We start from the raw sequence: 17176 nt of genomic DNA, 5'->3' as shown, positions 1-17176 counted from the left end.
AAAGACTCGATGGTCTTCGGGCAATGCCTTTGGTAGTTTTAGTAATTTTTTGTGATATGTATTATTTTACATTAATTATTTAATTAAAAAAAGAATTTCTAGTGGTGTGCTTAGATGTTCCAGCAGAATGTTTAGCATCACGGTCTCTTAACTTTTATAGTCTCATTCCCCCACTGTGTGTGACACAAGATTACTCGCGACAATATATCTTTATGAGTAAAGGTGTTGCTTGAGCACAATCATGAGTTTAATTAAGTTGTTCAAATAAAAAATAACGTTTATTGTTGTTTTAGACAAAAACTTGCTCCTTCACATGTTGGTGGAAAATTTTGAATTCATTTATTTTTGAGACGGTTCACTAGATTATCAATTTTATTTAATGAAATTATTAATTAATATCATAAAATTATTTTGTTAGCAGCAACAAGTGGATGCTCAGCGACAGCAGCAACAGCAACAACAACAGCAGCAACAGCAAAACGCGGCGGCAGCGGCAGCAGCAGCAGCAGCGGAAGCGCACAGACAAGTGGTAGCGGAAGCGCACCGACAGCAGCAACAACAAGAAGCAGTCCAGCGACAGCAGGAAGCACACCGGCAGTACCAGGAGGCTCAGGCGCACCTTCACCAGCAAGTGGTAGAGGCGCAGGCGAGGCAAGCTCAACTCCAGCAGGAACAACACCAGTTGGTGGCGCAGCAGCAGGTACAGCAGAACCACCACCACCACCACCCAAACAACCAGCCGCTGCAACAGCAGCAGATTTTGGCGGGCCTGCAACAGCACCAGCAACAGCAGGAAAAAGGCAGGATGCCGCGTGGAAAGGCTAACGCGAAGCCGAGAGGCAGGATGACCGCCTACGCTTTTTTCGTACAGACGTGCCGTGAAGAACACAAGAAAAAACACCCGAAAGAAAATGTTGTATTCGCCGAATTCAGCAAGAAATGTGCCGAAAGATGGAAGGTAAGTCTTTTTGTTTTTAAAATTCTTAAATAAATAAATGATAAATGTAAGAATATATCTACACTGTTCCATTATTCATTTTATGCAAAAAGATATCGTCAAATTATTAACTTAGAGAATGACTCATAGCGATAAAATTGTGTTACGGTGTTAAATGAGTCTTTCATTCGTTTCTAACTTCAAAATAACAAGTGAATAACCACATATAAATGGATAAGATGTTTAATTGTTTATTTCAAATTTTTTAAATTTAATTTCAGTTTTGCAGATGAACGCTAAATTAAAAAATATATGCTACAACTGATTTATAAAAACCGGATTTACGGCTTAATTTTTTGAGAAGACTATTCTTAAACCGGATATTAACCAAACTGACCAGAAATCTACTTATTGGTTTTATAATTTTTTCGTTTTGACTTAAGACATTTTAAAATCTAGCTCAAAATAAATTTATTCCAGCATTTCTTATTTTAATAATTTAATCAATATGTCATTGCACTTTTTCATATTGTGTTAATGTGAACGTTGAGAAAGGATTATTTTTGGAGTTGTGTTATGCGTGCCTTCTCCTTCGAAAGTTCAAACAACCGGGTTACATGTCAAGGTCATTATTTATTTAAGGTAAAAACGAAATTGTTTAAAATTCCGATTTTTTTTATTGTTTTTCTGATTTAATTGGTAAGTTGAATGAATCTTGTAAGCAAAGCAATTTTATTTTTATTTAATGAAATTATAAAAAGTTTATTTTAAACGATTTTTAATGAGTCCTTAAATAACTAGAACTTGTAACTTGGGTAAGTTAATTTTAAGAATTTCTCAATTAATTTATTCAACATTTGACGTCATTATCTCTTTAAGGTGAAAAAATCTTGTTTAAAATCCGACTGGTTTTTTTTTTATTCTTTGTTAATTTTGTTATGTCGCCAAGAATTAAATGAAATAACTCGATTGATATCAAGTAAATTTTGGGGTTATTCAATAAATATTCTTAAATGTATCGATCTGTTAATAAAAAAATATGGATGGAAGAAGAGTTCTTCTTTAGTTAGTTGGTTCGTTTAGTTCTTAGGGAGCAACGAAGCCGGCGTTCGTTCTTTCGTTCGGAGAGTTATATTACCTCCTCTCGTTTCGAAGGCAAACAGGTTTCGGGGCGGGTTGTTGGTTGGGTGCAGGCATCTGGGGCCGGCTGCTGCTGTGCCTCGGCGGCCGGTGGCGGCGTTGCCAAATTCACAATTTAAATAAACGAATTTTTCCCTTCCAACGACGACCAGCGTCTTCGACTCTCTCTCATTTTCTTCTTTGCTCCTTCTCTTCTTCACTTTTTTTTCTTCTTGTATATTTTAAATACACCGAAGAGGATATTCTGCAACTTATTTAATATTTCCTATTCAATCAATTTAGTCTGAAAAAGTCTATGTATGCATCTTCAATATAAATTTCTGAAATAAAGATAATTAATATTTATTTTGTTTATTATCTTGAGTTATCATCTTTATTAATAGTATAGAATCATTGATTAATTTTAATGACTTATTTTTAATGGTTTTTTGATTACATTTACGTTAATGAAATATCGATACGGCAATATAACATTTTCAATTACTGCTTTAGTTCATATTAAATTGATTCTAATGTGTTAGGTAAATTTAAATATAAACAATTTCGCATTGTTTAAATAATTAATTAAATTCTAAACATATTTGTGTATCCTAAAATATGTTTGGATTAAAAAAAATTTTCCACTCAAAAATTCGTTAGGTTAGAAATTTTCCAATTTTAGTGTGTTGGGGAGAAAGAGGGATGGAGGAAGGGAGAAAAAGGGCTGAGCGGGGTCCATCCGGCTGGGTTTCTTGTACGCGCCAGATCCTACGGTCGGGGCGTCGTTAATTAAATCCCGCTTTACGCAGGCGCCCCCTTTTTTACTTTGCCGTATGAAAATCAATGCTCGACGGGGGCGAGGCGCGAGGCAGGCGACCGAAAACGAGGGAGCCAACGAGAGCGAGAGAAAGGGACAAGAAGTGAGATGAAAATGAACGAACGGCGGGGGCGTCGGCGGCGGCTCCGAGGCTGCCGCGGAGGGAGCCATCGAGCTTACGACCCCCTTCGAACCCTTCCCCACGGACTTCCAACGAAATTCCGAATTTGAATTTTCGATTTTCTATCTAATGAGTAATATGAAGGGAATGGAAATTAATTTCGTTACAAGTTGATACTGTTTCTTTTTCTTTTTGTTCATATTAAATCGATTAAATAAATAGTTTAACGTTAATTGCGGATAGCATTTTAATTAAAACCATATGGCAAGTTTTTATGACAGCTCATTCATCTATGGTGGTCACTGTTTTTGAAACTTTTGATATTGCATCACCACCCTTTTCTTAATTTGCAATGTCTTCCAAGATAAACTTTTTTTATTCTATGAACATAATCATTTTTTCCACAAGAATCTTTTTCTTTCATTCATACATTATTTATGTAAATTTCTTCGTCGACTCTTTCTAGTTCTAACTTTTCATTCGCACTCTTTTCATATCTTGTTTTCACTTGATTGTTTAATGGCCGAGCGAATTTCTTTGCTGATTCATAAAGGTCATGAATATCTTTCTAAATTCTATACCGGGAATTACATATAATCTGAATGCAGTAGCCATAGTTACAAAATTACTATACAGTTGCATTGCCCCAAATAAAATGCAACATAGCTTAAATAGTATAGGCATTGGGTAGTTTTACAAAGAAAAAGTTTTGCTTGGAAAAAGGTGATGTCCTTATGATAACCCCCTGAGTTTTCGACCCTACTTCTAGGTCTTGTGCCAGTTCTAGTGATAGTGCTAGTGTAAAAATAGAGCTAATATTAGACCGAGAACTAGAAACATTCGGATTTAGCCGCACTTCTCTCAAGACGGCTAAACCCGAATGATTCTAGTTCTAATTCTAGTGTTAATTCTAGTGTTAGTTGTCGTTTTAGTGCAATAAAAATATGCAACATAGTGATATCTTAACTAGCACTAACTAGTGCTACCTACCATTACCACTAAAACTAACATTAGACCTAGAACTACAAACATTCAGGTTTAGGCGTATCTTAAGAGACGCGCGGCTAAACGAAATGTTTCTAGTTCTAGGTCTAGTGTTAGTTCTAGTGTTAGTCTGGTTTTATTTGTTATTAACCGCTAGATTGTAGTATATGTATATTTTATCGAGGTTTTATTGTAATGTCAAATTATATTGACATGTTGCATGTTATGTGGGACAAAGTTATTCAGGTATTCAGGTACGCCCTGGTTTCTATGGAAATATATCTTTAATTAATAATAAATAGATTACATCTTAAGTGAAATTCACTGTATAATCTAATGTATTATAATTATATAATAGTTAGTATCCAGATAGAATGCTCATTAGAGTTGAGTAATATCTTAAAAGAAAGATTAGACCAACAATAAAAAGTGTTTTACATATTTTCTATATTAATCACAAAACCTCAGAACACTTTTTTGCTTTAGGATTGAAGTTTTTAATACTCCACGTAAACGACACCTTTTACCTACTGGGGATTAAAGGATTGTGTTCCTTTGCCGAATTAACTGCCATTGTTTTTAAGCGTAACCAGTTTCAATTGCCATCCTAAAGACCAACCACCTCCAATTATTAATGGTTGTATTGAACATATTTCACCGATAATTGGCAAGCAATACACTAAATCACAAGTATGTGATAATTCTGTCATAACTTTAGTGATACAATAACTACATTAATGAGTATGGCATACTTTGAATATACTAATCATGAAGAATACTGACTGCGAATTGTCGATATTTGTAATACAAATAAATTAAATATAATTAACAGCTTAAATTAATATCTATAATCCGTCTATTTGAAAGACGAAACTATGATAATTTTCTTCTCTGTGTTTTTAACTTTTTTCTTTGAAGTTTCAATATTATTTGAATAGGCTCAAAGTTCCAATTTCTCCAGTTTTCCATCTATTCTGCTTATATCTACTTACTGCACTATCTATCGATAAGTATTTGTATATATGTAATAGAAAAGAGATAAATTTTATTCTATTCTTGGTAGAGAATTTGGATTCTTGTTGCACCCCTTAATCCAATTTGTCCCAGAGATTCTTGATGGTATTCAGCTGCCATAACTAAGGAAGCAGATTGTTATCTAAAATTATGTAGAAGTCATCGAACTTACCACGAATTGGGACCAAGGGTTCTAGTCCATACCAGCGGAAACAACCCCAGATCATAATCCCAAATCCTGTTATCCGAATTGTACAGGGTGAACCTTGATTTGACGCCGCAAAGAACTTGTTTTCACTGTTTTTAGCTCACTGTCGACGTGTTTTACAAAACATTAACCGAGCAGCTCCATTGGACTTAGGTCCATTACTACCATCTATTAGTTAAATTTATCTTATAGATAACCCCATCTACTAGCCAATCAGAGCGCGTAAAATAGCCGTAACCGTGGTAATAATCCCTTAGATAGCTTAACTAAAAGATGGTAGTAATGGACCTTAGTGATCAAAGCCTTGTGGAAGGCAGCATGACTATTAAAACCAAGCAAATGTGCTTCCTTACAGATGTTATTTATCGAAAAAGGAGTCTCTATCTCCCAGTATTGTGGGTCTGCCTATTTGGGGAGTATTCCAAAATCATCGCTTACCTTCGATTTTTGTATAATCACTATTGATTTTGGGTGATTCAACTCGCTGGATCTAGTCCTTAAGTATCTACTGATACTAATGTGATACCCGGCGATTATTACACGTTTCTCGATCAGATAACTCTGCGTTGCGTCTTGCACGCGAATAAAGCCAATATTGTTTACTATACGATATTAAATGGCGGAAAGTGTGTCCAAATACTTATTGTTGGATAGTGTAATGTCGATTTGTTTTGCTCCATGAATAAAGTTTTGTATATCTTCAATTTCGAAAGGCGTAAGATTCCTTCGTTATTCAATTTTTGTATAATGAACAGCGCGACCCAAGGATTAGTCGAAAACTCGACCACTTCTGTTTTTTCCATGCCTTTTATAAGACCTCGAATTTAATCCTGGATAATGATATAGGGGTGGATTGTTTAATTGGTTGAAAATCTTACCATTATTTGTTCTTGGTATCAAATATTCCTACCAACATCTAATAAAGATATTTCCGTAATTTCATAACTTGGTACATATTTTTTGAGCTTACTTCAATTTAAAAAATACTTTGTAAGTGTATTCAAGCAAAAACTATTTTCTACGTATAAGAAAGGATGTTAAGAGACATGTGCGTATTTAACAAAAGCTAATTCGGCATGCTTCTAGCAGTTGTCGATGACGGTGGGGTCAAACCAGAAGTGTAATACATGTTGCAGGCTAATCATGACTTATAATACCTGACATATCCAGACGTGTTAAACGGAGAACTTCCCAATTTTGCATATTGGAAAGCACGTGAAGCCCGTGTCAATTTAATATCGATGACGATTAGGAATTGTGTATGTTGTACACCTCTTGTTGGTAATTAGATTTAATGCTATGAATTGAGCACAACATGCATACCTTTATAAAATGCAGAACTAGTAGCAAACCGTATTAGGAATGAACAGATCCATCTCAAATCTTTAGTCTTTAGCAGATTGATCGCGGTGTTAGATTTTTCCTCTCCTAGCGGTTTTGGATTGAAATATCATATATTTCCACTGCAATCTACGTTGTTACTAGGACAGGAAAAACAATTCGCTATCATTGAAGGAAATTTATAACTCCATTCCTCAAATCCTCTTCAAATATTTCATATTTACAAACTCAACCGATTGTTTCTGCCATAAAATCATCTCGTAAAAAATCCATGGTTGTGTAGATACATGGAGAAAATAAACTTCAAATGATGGTCCAGTGAAATATAAGCTGAGAGTCTTTTTAATGTAACCAGTAAGTCATAAATTTTCGTCAACGTCATAAATCCTGCTTCAATAATTGCCGAAAATATAAGTTAATCATCTCAATAGATATAGAAAACATGTAACCATCAAATAAGACTTGTTGATGGAGACTAAGATTACTATAATCTTTTTTGAAGGAAAGTTAAATTGGAACAGATCGATTAAATAACAATAGTTAATATTTCGTATTAAGCGGGTAAGGCCCTGCAGCGATAAAGAGGAAATATTTCTATAACTACCAATCGAATTTGGTATTTGAAAAATCCTTAAGATTTAAAAACAATTATTAGCAATGTGAAAATTTGTTAAACAATCGTGATTAGCTGCTATAGTTTTTAACACAAGAATTCAAAGCATAAATGAGATGAAGGAAACGATGAAGATTGGTTAACTAAATCGTTAGAGGTATTCTTGACACAATAATTAATAAATTTTCGATTCTGATTAATAAATTCTTTATGTGGCGTCTTCTTTAAAAAGTTTGGCTATCATCATGGCAATTTTTGCTTTAGATGTTGAAATTCTAAACAATACTTCTTCGACACTACAGTTTCTCTTTCTTTCTCCAATATTTCTAACATAATGAAGAAATTAGTTTCATAACATTAATGATTACAATTTCCTCCTCGTCCATTTCGGTTCATCTTATATTCCGAAATTTTTCCTTACAAGCCTAAATATCGTTTTAGTAACTTATTTTCTTAAAGAGTTCGATCATTTCTTCTATAACTTGTTTTGATCACGATAGCAAAAACATAAAACTATACTTAAGAAGTTTTACTACTTCATAAATGCAGTAGTCTTCATACTTTAATTTTATGGCCGTTAGTTTCATTATGTGAAATCGAGCGACAAATTCTACATAATTTAACTGATTCAATTTTATTATCGATTTCGTTGGACTTAAACCACTTTATTAATGTTCTCCTTTTATCACATATTTTGGTGCTATACCTTGGTGAAAATTCTCACCAAGATTGACTCACCTCTCTGGTATATTCTGATTCATAATTTCCTTGAATATTCTTTTTTTGTGTCCATAAAAAACTTACTAAGAAGTGAAAGTAAATGTTGCCTTAAAAAATTATCAATCAAGTTACTAAAAAAAACCTTTTATATTTTAGTATATTAATTAATCGTTCCCTCTTAAAACTGACGAAACATTATTCTTTCATCAATTTATGTTATTTTTGCGCTAGTACAAATATTGTATTAACCACATTTAACAATTAACATCTTTACGAGAAAATTAGTCCGTTTGAAATTAAATTAAATAATTTTTAAATAATGAAACAAAATCTAAGATATATTAATATATTTGTCAAAAATAATAATGAATATAATGTTCTTATTCTTATTTTTTTGTATTAGACCATGTTAGACAAAGAAAAGCAACGTTTCCATGAAATGGCTGAAAAGGACAAGAAGCGTTACGATGCTGAAATGCAAAAGTACACACCTCCCAAGGGTGAAAAGCAACGCGGCAAGAAGAGGAAAATGCCGAAAGATCCGAACGCGCCAAAACGCTCGCTGTAAGTTTTTAAAAATTTTATAATTTAGTTGCACGGCTTGATCAGTCATTAAATTATTATTTCGAATGATTTTTTGATTATAATACCGTGCTAAAGTAAATTCCTAACAGATTTAGGGGAAAAGATCTCGAAGACTTTAAATAATTTCTTTGAGAAAACGACTTCTAAATCGCACATTTAATGATTTCCTTATTGAAAAAAAATCTCCTTCTCTTTAATCTTTTGTTGTGTAACATTTTGATTAATTTCTTTAATTATGCCAAATAGGTCTGCGTTCTTCTGGTTCTGTAACGATGAACGCGGCAAAGTTAAGGGTGCTAATCCTGAATACGGCGTCGGCGACATCGCCAAGGAATTAGGCAGGAGGTGGGCGGATGCCGACCCAGAAGTTAAGGGCAGATACGAAGCTATGGCTGAAAAGGATAAAGCCCGCTATGAAAAGGTAAAAAATGGTTTTAATATAAAAGTGACATGAAGGGTTTTTTAACAGTTCACTCAATTTTTTTATCTGATTTTAATATTTTTTTTATTAATTTATATTTTATGATAGTATCAGAGTATTGTATTTTATCAGTTTAGTTCAACTTTTTTACTTTGATAATTGTAATGATAAGATATTCAAAATATTTACGATTACATATAATTACTAATTATGAAATATGGGCTGTTATTTAACAATGATTAAACAATAATTCATAGATATATTTGTATTATAAATGTACAAAAGTACATTCAAATGTATCATTGTTAAAGCTATTATAGCTAATTGGAATATTTTACAATAATTTCTAAAATAAGTTATTGTTTCTAATTTTATTAATTGTTGTCTCTGGTGCTCACCTTTATTTGTATAAAAAGTTTTTAAAAGGACCAAAAAAAATGTTAAGGGTTGATTTACATTTTCCTTAACTGTGAATTTAGATTATTTGAATCGATGTGGTTTGGTCAGAGTTTAGTTTTAGTTGTTACCACAAATAAGCTCAACTATTAAGAAATACTGAAACCTCAATATCAATATAGAATATCAATATTTAATGTGCAGTTGGTATTGAAGCTATTATTTGTAATATATAATATTTATTGTAACAATTTTTGAGACACTATGAAGTCAGTAATAGTTTCATTGAATGAGAGTTAATATTTTCCAAGTAGTATTTCAATACTAAGAGTATCTCAAAGTGAACGCCATTTAATTTTGAAATAAAACTTTTTTTTGATTATTGGCATGACTTAGATTTTGGATAATTCTACAAGTAACTACACAGCATTAAATCACAAGAACTTGATGGTCCAGTTGCATTTCAGGACATCTAATGTGACCTTAATATTTTTGTTGCACTAAATTGTTTGTTTGATGAACAACGATTCTCAAATGTGTTAAGCTAAACAAATTTTCCGAATACCAAACGTGACAACTTTCTTTATACGTCCAATTACTAAGAATGTTGGGTGATTATAGAAAACTCATTAATGCAAACCATGTTTCTAGATGTATAGTATGTATTTTTATGTATTTTTTCAAAATGGACTGTTACTAGTTTATATATGTAGACCCGAAGATCGTCAGCACTCCATATGCGAATTTCTCGCCTCACTGTAGCATTCTGGAAGACTATTCTATGCGCCGAATATGAGGACCTCAACTCGAGGAATTTCTTTTAGAGCTGTCCACTTGTGCTGCGCAATGTGCATGCTTTTCCAATTCTTCCAACTTGCTCTTAAGTTCTGTGAACTTTCCACTCACAAGTCTTTGGTTTTCAAATCTAGCAATTGCATTTGAAGCAATCCAGCATCAATTCCAAATGGCTTAATATTGATCTCATTTGTATTTGTGTTGAGAGGATTTACTATGCGCGAGAGTACTTATGTTTGTTTAGAATTGTTCGAATCTCTCAGCGCATCCATCTTTCATATTTTTTAAAGCTCTGCTGAAGTAATTCATGTCAATAGTTACATTGGTCTCATCGCGATATTACTTCAGATTTTTAAAATGAAGTAATTTTTTTTCGAAACAAATTACTTCTTCAAGCAAGGCGTAGGCTGGGTTGCCCTTTCCTTGCAGTTTTAGATTTAGTTCATTTAGTTTCATTGTGGTATCTACCATGAAGTTAAATTTTTGCAAACATTTGTATTCTTCCAATTCGGGATGGTAAATGCTTCTTTCATTGAGGAATGTTTTTATTTCACTCAAGCACAAAGCAAAATCTTGTAATACGTTACTACTGGAAAGCCATCGCAGTTTTTGTGCAGAAGTAGGTCAGAAAACTGGCTATCTATTTCTACAAGGAAATCTTTAAACTGGTTAATAATCTTAATTATCAAGTTCATGACCTCAACTATTTCGCCTGGAAATGTTTAGGCACAAAGTACTTGTTGATGAATTATGCAGTGAAACGTTAGAATGTCGTTCCTGTCATACTTCTGGCTCCATCAGTTGCTATAGAAACGATTTTATTTATATCTATTCCATTGCCTTTCATGCATTTTTGTACAGCATTTGCTATATCTTATCCACGAGTTTGCTCTGCTAGCGGTAGTAATCTTAGCAATTCTACTTTTGGTCGCAAGAGTCATTTATAGCAAGTGATAAGGCAGAACCCAGTTGAATGTCTTACACTTGCATATGTTACATTTGAAGGCATTTTAGCAGTTCTATCTTGTACTGTTTTAGCAGATACTGGCAAATTTTTGATTTTTTCATAATTTCTGCATTGTTTTTAAAATAAAAAACAGTTCTTCACATGCACGTATAAAACAACTTTTGTCTTAGCCACTATCAGTGAATGGTTTTCCTCTTTTTGAAATTTTTAATGATACTGCAAAGTTTACCAGATTTACATTATTGGAAGATTGCGCCCAGTTACTTAGCATGGAACTTGATTGTTGTTGTTGAGCTTTTCAACAGCTTTTTTCGTGCGTCACCTCAGTACGGTAATGTTAAGCTTAGCGATTTGTAATTAACGATTATGAAAATAGAAGCTATTGAGAAATTAGGTACTTAAAAATATATTATCTTATTTTTTAAGGGTTTTGATAGTAAATTATTTTTTAGTATGGAACTGGAGAGCTGCAACTTTACATCAAAACTGCCCTAGATATTTGGGTTGTAGTTTAATCCATTAGAATTCTATGAGTCACCTGATACTTGTAACACGTTAGTTGTTAATTAATCAGTAATTTCTTAAATTAACTAGTAAATAAAAATGAGCCTCGCAGTAATGTCTTCTTTAATTGGTACATATGTCTACTAAAGTTGTCTATGTAAGAAGTTGCTATTTTATGTAGTCAGTAGACTTTTTTGCCTTGGCCTTGCATCGTGCCTTTGAATGTATTGTATTTCTTCCACAGTTATCCCATTCTTTATATTGTCATCTTGTTTAATCTGTCTTTGATTAAGATTTTCTCGTAATAATTTTATTCTTTTTTCTAATAGATACATCTAATTGGATGTTACATAGCTTTTTTGTGAACAGATTTCATGTTTTCATGTTTTTATGTTCTTCTTATTTTAGGACATCTGTTTTGTTGCTTAATTATTCAACAGCCTATGCTGGGAAGTTGACATCTAGCTTTTATCATACCACCATATTGGGGGTCTGTTTGCTCTTGAGAGTCCATCTATGATTATCCTTGTCTAGTCTTGAGGCTTCCATCCAAAATCATTTTTTTACAGGCTTAGCTCACAATTGACTTGTTTTATGGTCCCTTAAGGTATATCCTGTTAATGACCTAAACGTTTCCAGCTCCGCTGTTCTAAGGATAATTGTTTGGTAGCCTTTTCAGCTTTTTATGTATCGCGTGTGTCATAACAGTAGATCTTACATGGGTTATATATGCGAACCTTGCTTCCTAGAGACATATACATTTTTTGCCATATTATGTCTCTCAGGTAATCTGATTGCAAAGCTCATTTCGTTGTTTGAGATATAACTTCTCTTAGATGCTCTTGCTTGACTTGATACAACATCCTCTGGATGATATATCTTTATTATCCAGAAGCAGGACTGCTTTATCTGTATAGCAAACTGTCTCTCCTACTTTGTGCTGGTTTCTATGGGTAGCCTTTTCAGCTTTTTATGTATCGCGTGTGTCATAAGTTCATAACAATAGATCTTACATGGGTTATATATGCGGACCTTGCTTTCTAGAGACATATACTTTTTTTGTCATATTATGTCCCTCAGGCAATCTGATTGCAAAGCTCATTTCGTTGTTTGAGATATAACTTCTCTTAGATGCTCTTGCTTGACTTGGTACAACATCCTCTGGACGATCTATCTTTATTAACCAGAATCAGGACTGCTTTATCTGTATAGCAAACTGTCTCTCCTACTTTGTGCTGGTTTCTATGGGTAACCTTTTCAGCTTTTTATGTATCGCGTGTGTCATAAGTTCATAACAATAGATCTTACATGGGTTATATATGCGGACCTTGCTTTCTAGAGACATATACTTTTTTTGCCATATTATGTCCCTCAGGCAATCTGATTGCAAAGCTCATTTCATTGTTTGAGATATAACTTCTCTTAGATGCTCTTGCTTGACTTGATACAACATCCTCTGGATGATATATCTTTATTATCCAGAAGCAGGACTGCTTTATCTGTATAGCAAACTGTCTCTCCTACTTTGTGCTGGTTTCTATGGGTAGCCTTTTCAGCTTTTTATGTATCGCGTGTGTCATAACAATAGATCTTGCGGACCTTGCTTTCTAGAGACATATACTTTTTTTGCCATATTATGTCCCTCAGGCAATATGATTGCAAAGCTCATTTTGTTGTTTGAGATATAACTTCTCTTAGATGCTCTTGCTTGATTTAGTACAACATCCTCTGGACGATCTATCTTTATTAATCAGAAGCAGGACTCTGTATAGCAAACTGTCTCTCCTGTCTTGTGCTGGTTTCTATGGGTAGTCTTTTCAGCTTTTTACATGTGTTATGTCATAACAATAGATAGTACATGAGTTTTATATATGCGGACCTTGTTTTCTATAGACATACACTTTTTTTGCCATATTATGTCCCTCAGGCAATCTGATTGCAAAGCTCATTTCGTTGTTTGAACCATACCTTTTCTTGGATGCTCTTGTTTGCCTTGGTACAACATCCTCTGGTTGAGCAAGAAACAGGACGGCTTCATCTGTTAAACAGAAAAAAACAGGTCAGCTATAGGATCACTGTGTCATTCCTTTCTCAATTCTTATTCTTGTCCAGTTGTTGGTTTTCATCTCCACCGAATATTTAGTATATCCGAGATGCACATTTAGTAACAATTAATTATTAAGATGTTCTATAGTGTTACCTTGGATGGAATGTATTGTAGTCGTTTCATCCAACTTTATGTGAAACCACACATTTCGGCATCGTTTGCGTTTAAGAATTTGCAATAATTTTCATAAATAAAAGAATTATATAAATAGTAAATAATTAAAATTTGATAAAAATTGAACTCTAAAATATTTTTTATTGTTAAAAAAATAGGAAATGACGGCGTACAAGATGAAAAACAACCCGGCGGTTCAACAACAAACCATACCCGAACCCGATGAAGACGAAGACGAGGAGGAGGAAGTCGACGAGGATGAAGACGATTAAAAAGGAGTGAGTGAGTGAGTGACGACGTCGATCGCGCGTTGCCGCCCCTTTAAATATAATATTTAAAAAAATATGCGGGGGTGGCACACCTCAGCCGTTACCTCACCAAGCCTTCATCATCTCTCCGCGCTCGCTCATCCTCATCAACAAAACACATGTTCGTTCGTTGAAAATCGTTGGTTAAGATTACAAAACAAAAAAAAAAACAAAAAAATCGTTCATATTTTTCATTCATCCATTCCTCCGGTGTACATATAAGCAAAGTTAGCAAGTGTTCTTTTTTATTTTTATCTTTAATTTTATGTTCTACAACCCTTTTAATTTTTTTCCTTTATTAAGCAAATAACAAACTACAACAAAGAGAGACAAACAAAAGAGAAAAAATTCATAAAGATCCGTTTTTAAATGTAATTAAGTACTTATACAAAAACGCTAAGGAAGTAATGATGATGATGATGATAACGATGATGATGACATGATTTTTTTAACAGAGAAAACTGCCGATTGAAAGAAATCTAACGACTTCTGTGTATATTTTTTCAATAGGTTAAGTGATTTTTTTCAATCGCTGTTTTTGTACTGTTTCTTTTTTCTTTTTTTTGGGTGGTTATTATCAATTAGAAAAGCACGTGATTTTTTTAATACAACAAAAATAATAATAAATGATTAGGTAAAAAAAAATTAGAATAGATTACAAATAAAAAGACTTGATTTGAATCATGTGCGTTTTAAATTGATAATAAATCATCCAAAAATCGTGTATTAAAGATTAAAAAAAAGTAAGTAAAGCGTCTTTTATAAATATAAATATACATAATATATAAATATATCTATATCGGATCATTTCATTTTTTATAACTGTTTTTAATTTAAACTTTTTGACATAATTGTAGTCTGTACTCAGGCAGTACACAACAACGGGTTCTATAAGAAATGAGGACAACAAATTAACATACAAAGAAAAAAACTTTATAGTTAAAAAATCTGAGCAGTTGGGTTATAATAATTGTAATTAAAGAAATAATACGGTTATTTAATATCTGTATTATAATAAATATATGATTTTAAATGTATTATTTTAACAAAAATAAATGAATGGAAAAATATGTAACTTGAAAAAAAATCTAACTGCTAAGATTCTGTATGTAAATTTATTTATACGTTTTTACAAGTTTAAGTTATCAGCTAATATGTAATACCTAATTTGATTTTTTCGATTTTATGTCGATTTATTTTGTGACGTTTTCTTTTTTCTATTAAAAAAAAACTAATCATGAGAAAAGAGCCCCACCCCGTAGGATAAGCAGAGCAGAATAATATTTTTTATTGAAATGATGTAAACAAAAAAAATCAACACCCTAACGATTGTTAAAACGAAATAAAATGGATTAAAATAAAAAGAGGAAACTCTTTGTGCATAAAACGATGCGCCTTTATGTGCATTAAATATGGACAATATAATAACCAATTTCACCAAAGTGATAAGTACTGGATTGTCTATATTTTGTGGATATCAAACTTAAAAAAAGAGAAAAAAATATCGATGATATGGCGATGACGAAATAATACGTTTAATTAAAATATTATAATTATTGATGAAAGAACGTCGTCTCCTCTTGTTTGGGCGTATTTTGTACAAGTGCCAGGAGGGGAGAAGACGAGCGAGATGCGAAGTGATATGTTTATATTTTTATTTAAATATTTGATTGTTGTCTTTTATCATTTCTTTTCTATTAATACTGTTCTCTTTTTAGTGTAATAAAATCTGTCTATATTTCGACTCCGCTTTAAAACTAAGTGTATTCTTTATTTTTTAAAAAATATTATAATTATCTTTTGTGTTTTGGACAACATTTCACTTCCCATACAATTGCTCTGTGTTATTTTAGGGAGAATTACTAGACGCAATGTTTGTTTTTTGTATCTCATAGGGATTAAATAAAAATAATAAAAATTTTCAGAAATTATTGAATATACGATTTTTTCTTTTTATAACCTTTTAATTTTGCCATTTTAAAGATAGAGTTTTAGGTATTATTTTTGATTTTATTAGGAATTATACAAACACATTTTTATCATTTTATATTTTTAATTAGAAAATATTAAGTCGTTTATGTATTATAAGTATTTATATTTAAGCCTTCTAATGATAAAAGTATTTTTCAGGTATTTTTTTCAAGTTGGATGTGAAATGCTGCACTTCAAGTATTCTTTTATATCAGAAAACGGATTTTAATCGCGTCCAACAATGACGATAAAAATAGAAAACAAATGAAAGTACTAAGAAAACACAATTTGGTATTAAATTCATTAAAATTTCAATTTGGCATTATCAAAATTAATTTCGTAGGGTTTACCTTTTGAATTTTCTCCTTGAACAAGATAAGAATTCGACCTAATCAAAACAAAAGTGAAGGGCATTCAGAAGAAGTATCCAATCGTAAGTGTAAAATTTTTATCTAATTTTGAAATATTGAAATTAAACCAAAAAGAGGAATAATTTTGAACAAAATCCTTATCAGTTCTTCTTGATTAACTTCTACAGCTTCAGTTTGTCTGGCGAATCAATGAACTCGCTGATACCTTAGTATGGGTTTTCACCAAAGTGCTCCCTAATCTCTTTTTGTAATGGAGCATTGATGTAGTTGTATCTATAACTTATTATAAAATTTTACGCCTTGATAATATACCAATTGTTGACAGGTAGTCAGTCCATGGTATGGAATTTGTAGAGATACAAATTACACGACACATCATTCATGTTTTGTTTTATGAAAATAAGCCATCTAGATATACAGCGAATAGACAGTCATTATTTTTAATTCTTTAAACAATGGTTTACAGCTCTCCATTTGATTTGGATTTATCAACGCTCCAACTGCTCTTTTTTGTATTATAAATATTCGTTCAGCTCCTGGGGAACTTCCCCAGAACAACATACTATAAAACATTGCTGTATATCGATCTGTCAATCTCATCACTATTCTCAGCTGAAAAATTACTGAACTGAGTTTCTTTCCAACTCCATGTATCTGTGCATTCCATTTCAGAGAACTCTTTAGGAGTACTCCCAGTAGTTTAGTCGTTGCATTTAGTGTGAAACTCATATATTTGTGTTTTTTCTCATTCAGTTGCAGTGTA

The 17176-nt window shown here is 32.5% G+C and overlaps 1 protein-coding gene across 4 annotated transcripts in view; it reads left to right on the top strand.

The window, feature by feature from the left end:
- LOC111421406 (Dorsal switch protein 1) overlaps positions 1-16007 on the top strand; it is a 33999-nt gene extending 17992 nt beyond the window's left edge. For 2 of the 4 annotated variants that reach the window (XM_023054552.2, XM_023054549.2), the window contains 4 exons: positions 422-958; positions 8278-8438; positions 8706-8880; positions 13922-16007. In XM_023054552.2, coding sequence (XP_022910320.1) covers positions 422-958; positions 8278-8438; positions 8706-8880; positions 13922-14035 — 987 coding nt within the window. In that variant the 3' untranslated portion in view covers positions 14036-16007. Of the gene's footprint in view, positions 1-418; positions 959-8277; positions 8439-8705; positions 8881-13921 lie in introns of all 4 variants that reach the window. The other 2 variants (XM_023054551.2, XM_023054548.2) reach the window with 1 other exon arrangement.
- The last annotated feature ends 1169 nt before the right edge of the window (positions 16008-17176 follow it).

The sequence above is a fragment of the Onthophagus taurus genome, chromosome 11 (genome assembly GCF_036711975.1).
Source record: "Onthophagus taurus isolate NC chromosome 11, IU_Otau_3.0, whole genome shotgun sequence".
Taxonomy (NCBI): Eukaryota; Metazoa; Arthropoda; class Insecta; order Coleoptera; family Scarabaeidae; genus Onthophagus; species Onthophagus taurus.
The sequence above is the reverse complement of the archived record's forward strand: the minus strand, read 5'-3'. Positions and strand labels throughout refer to the sequence as shown.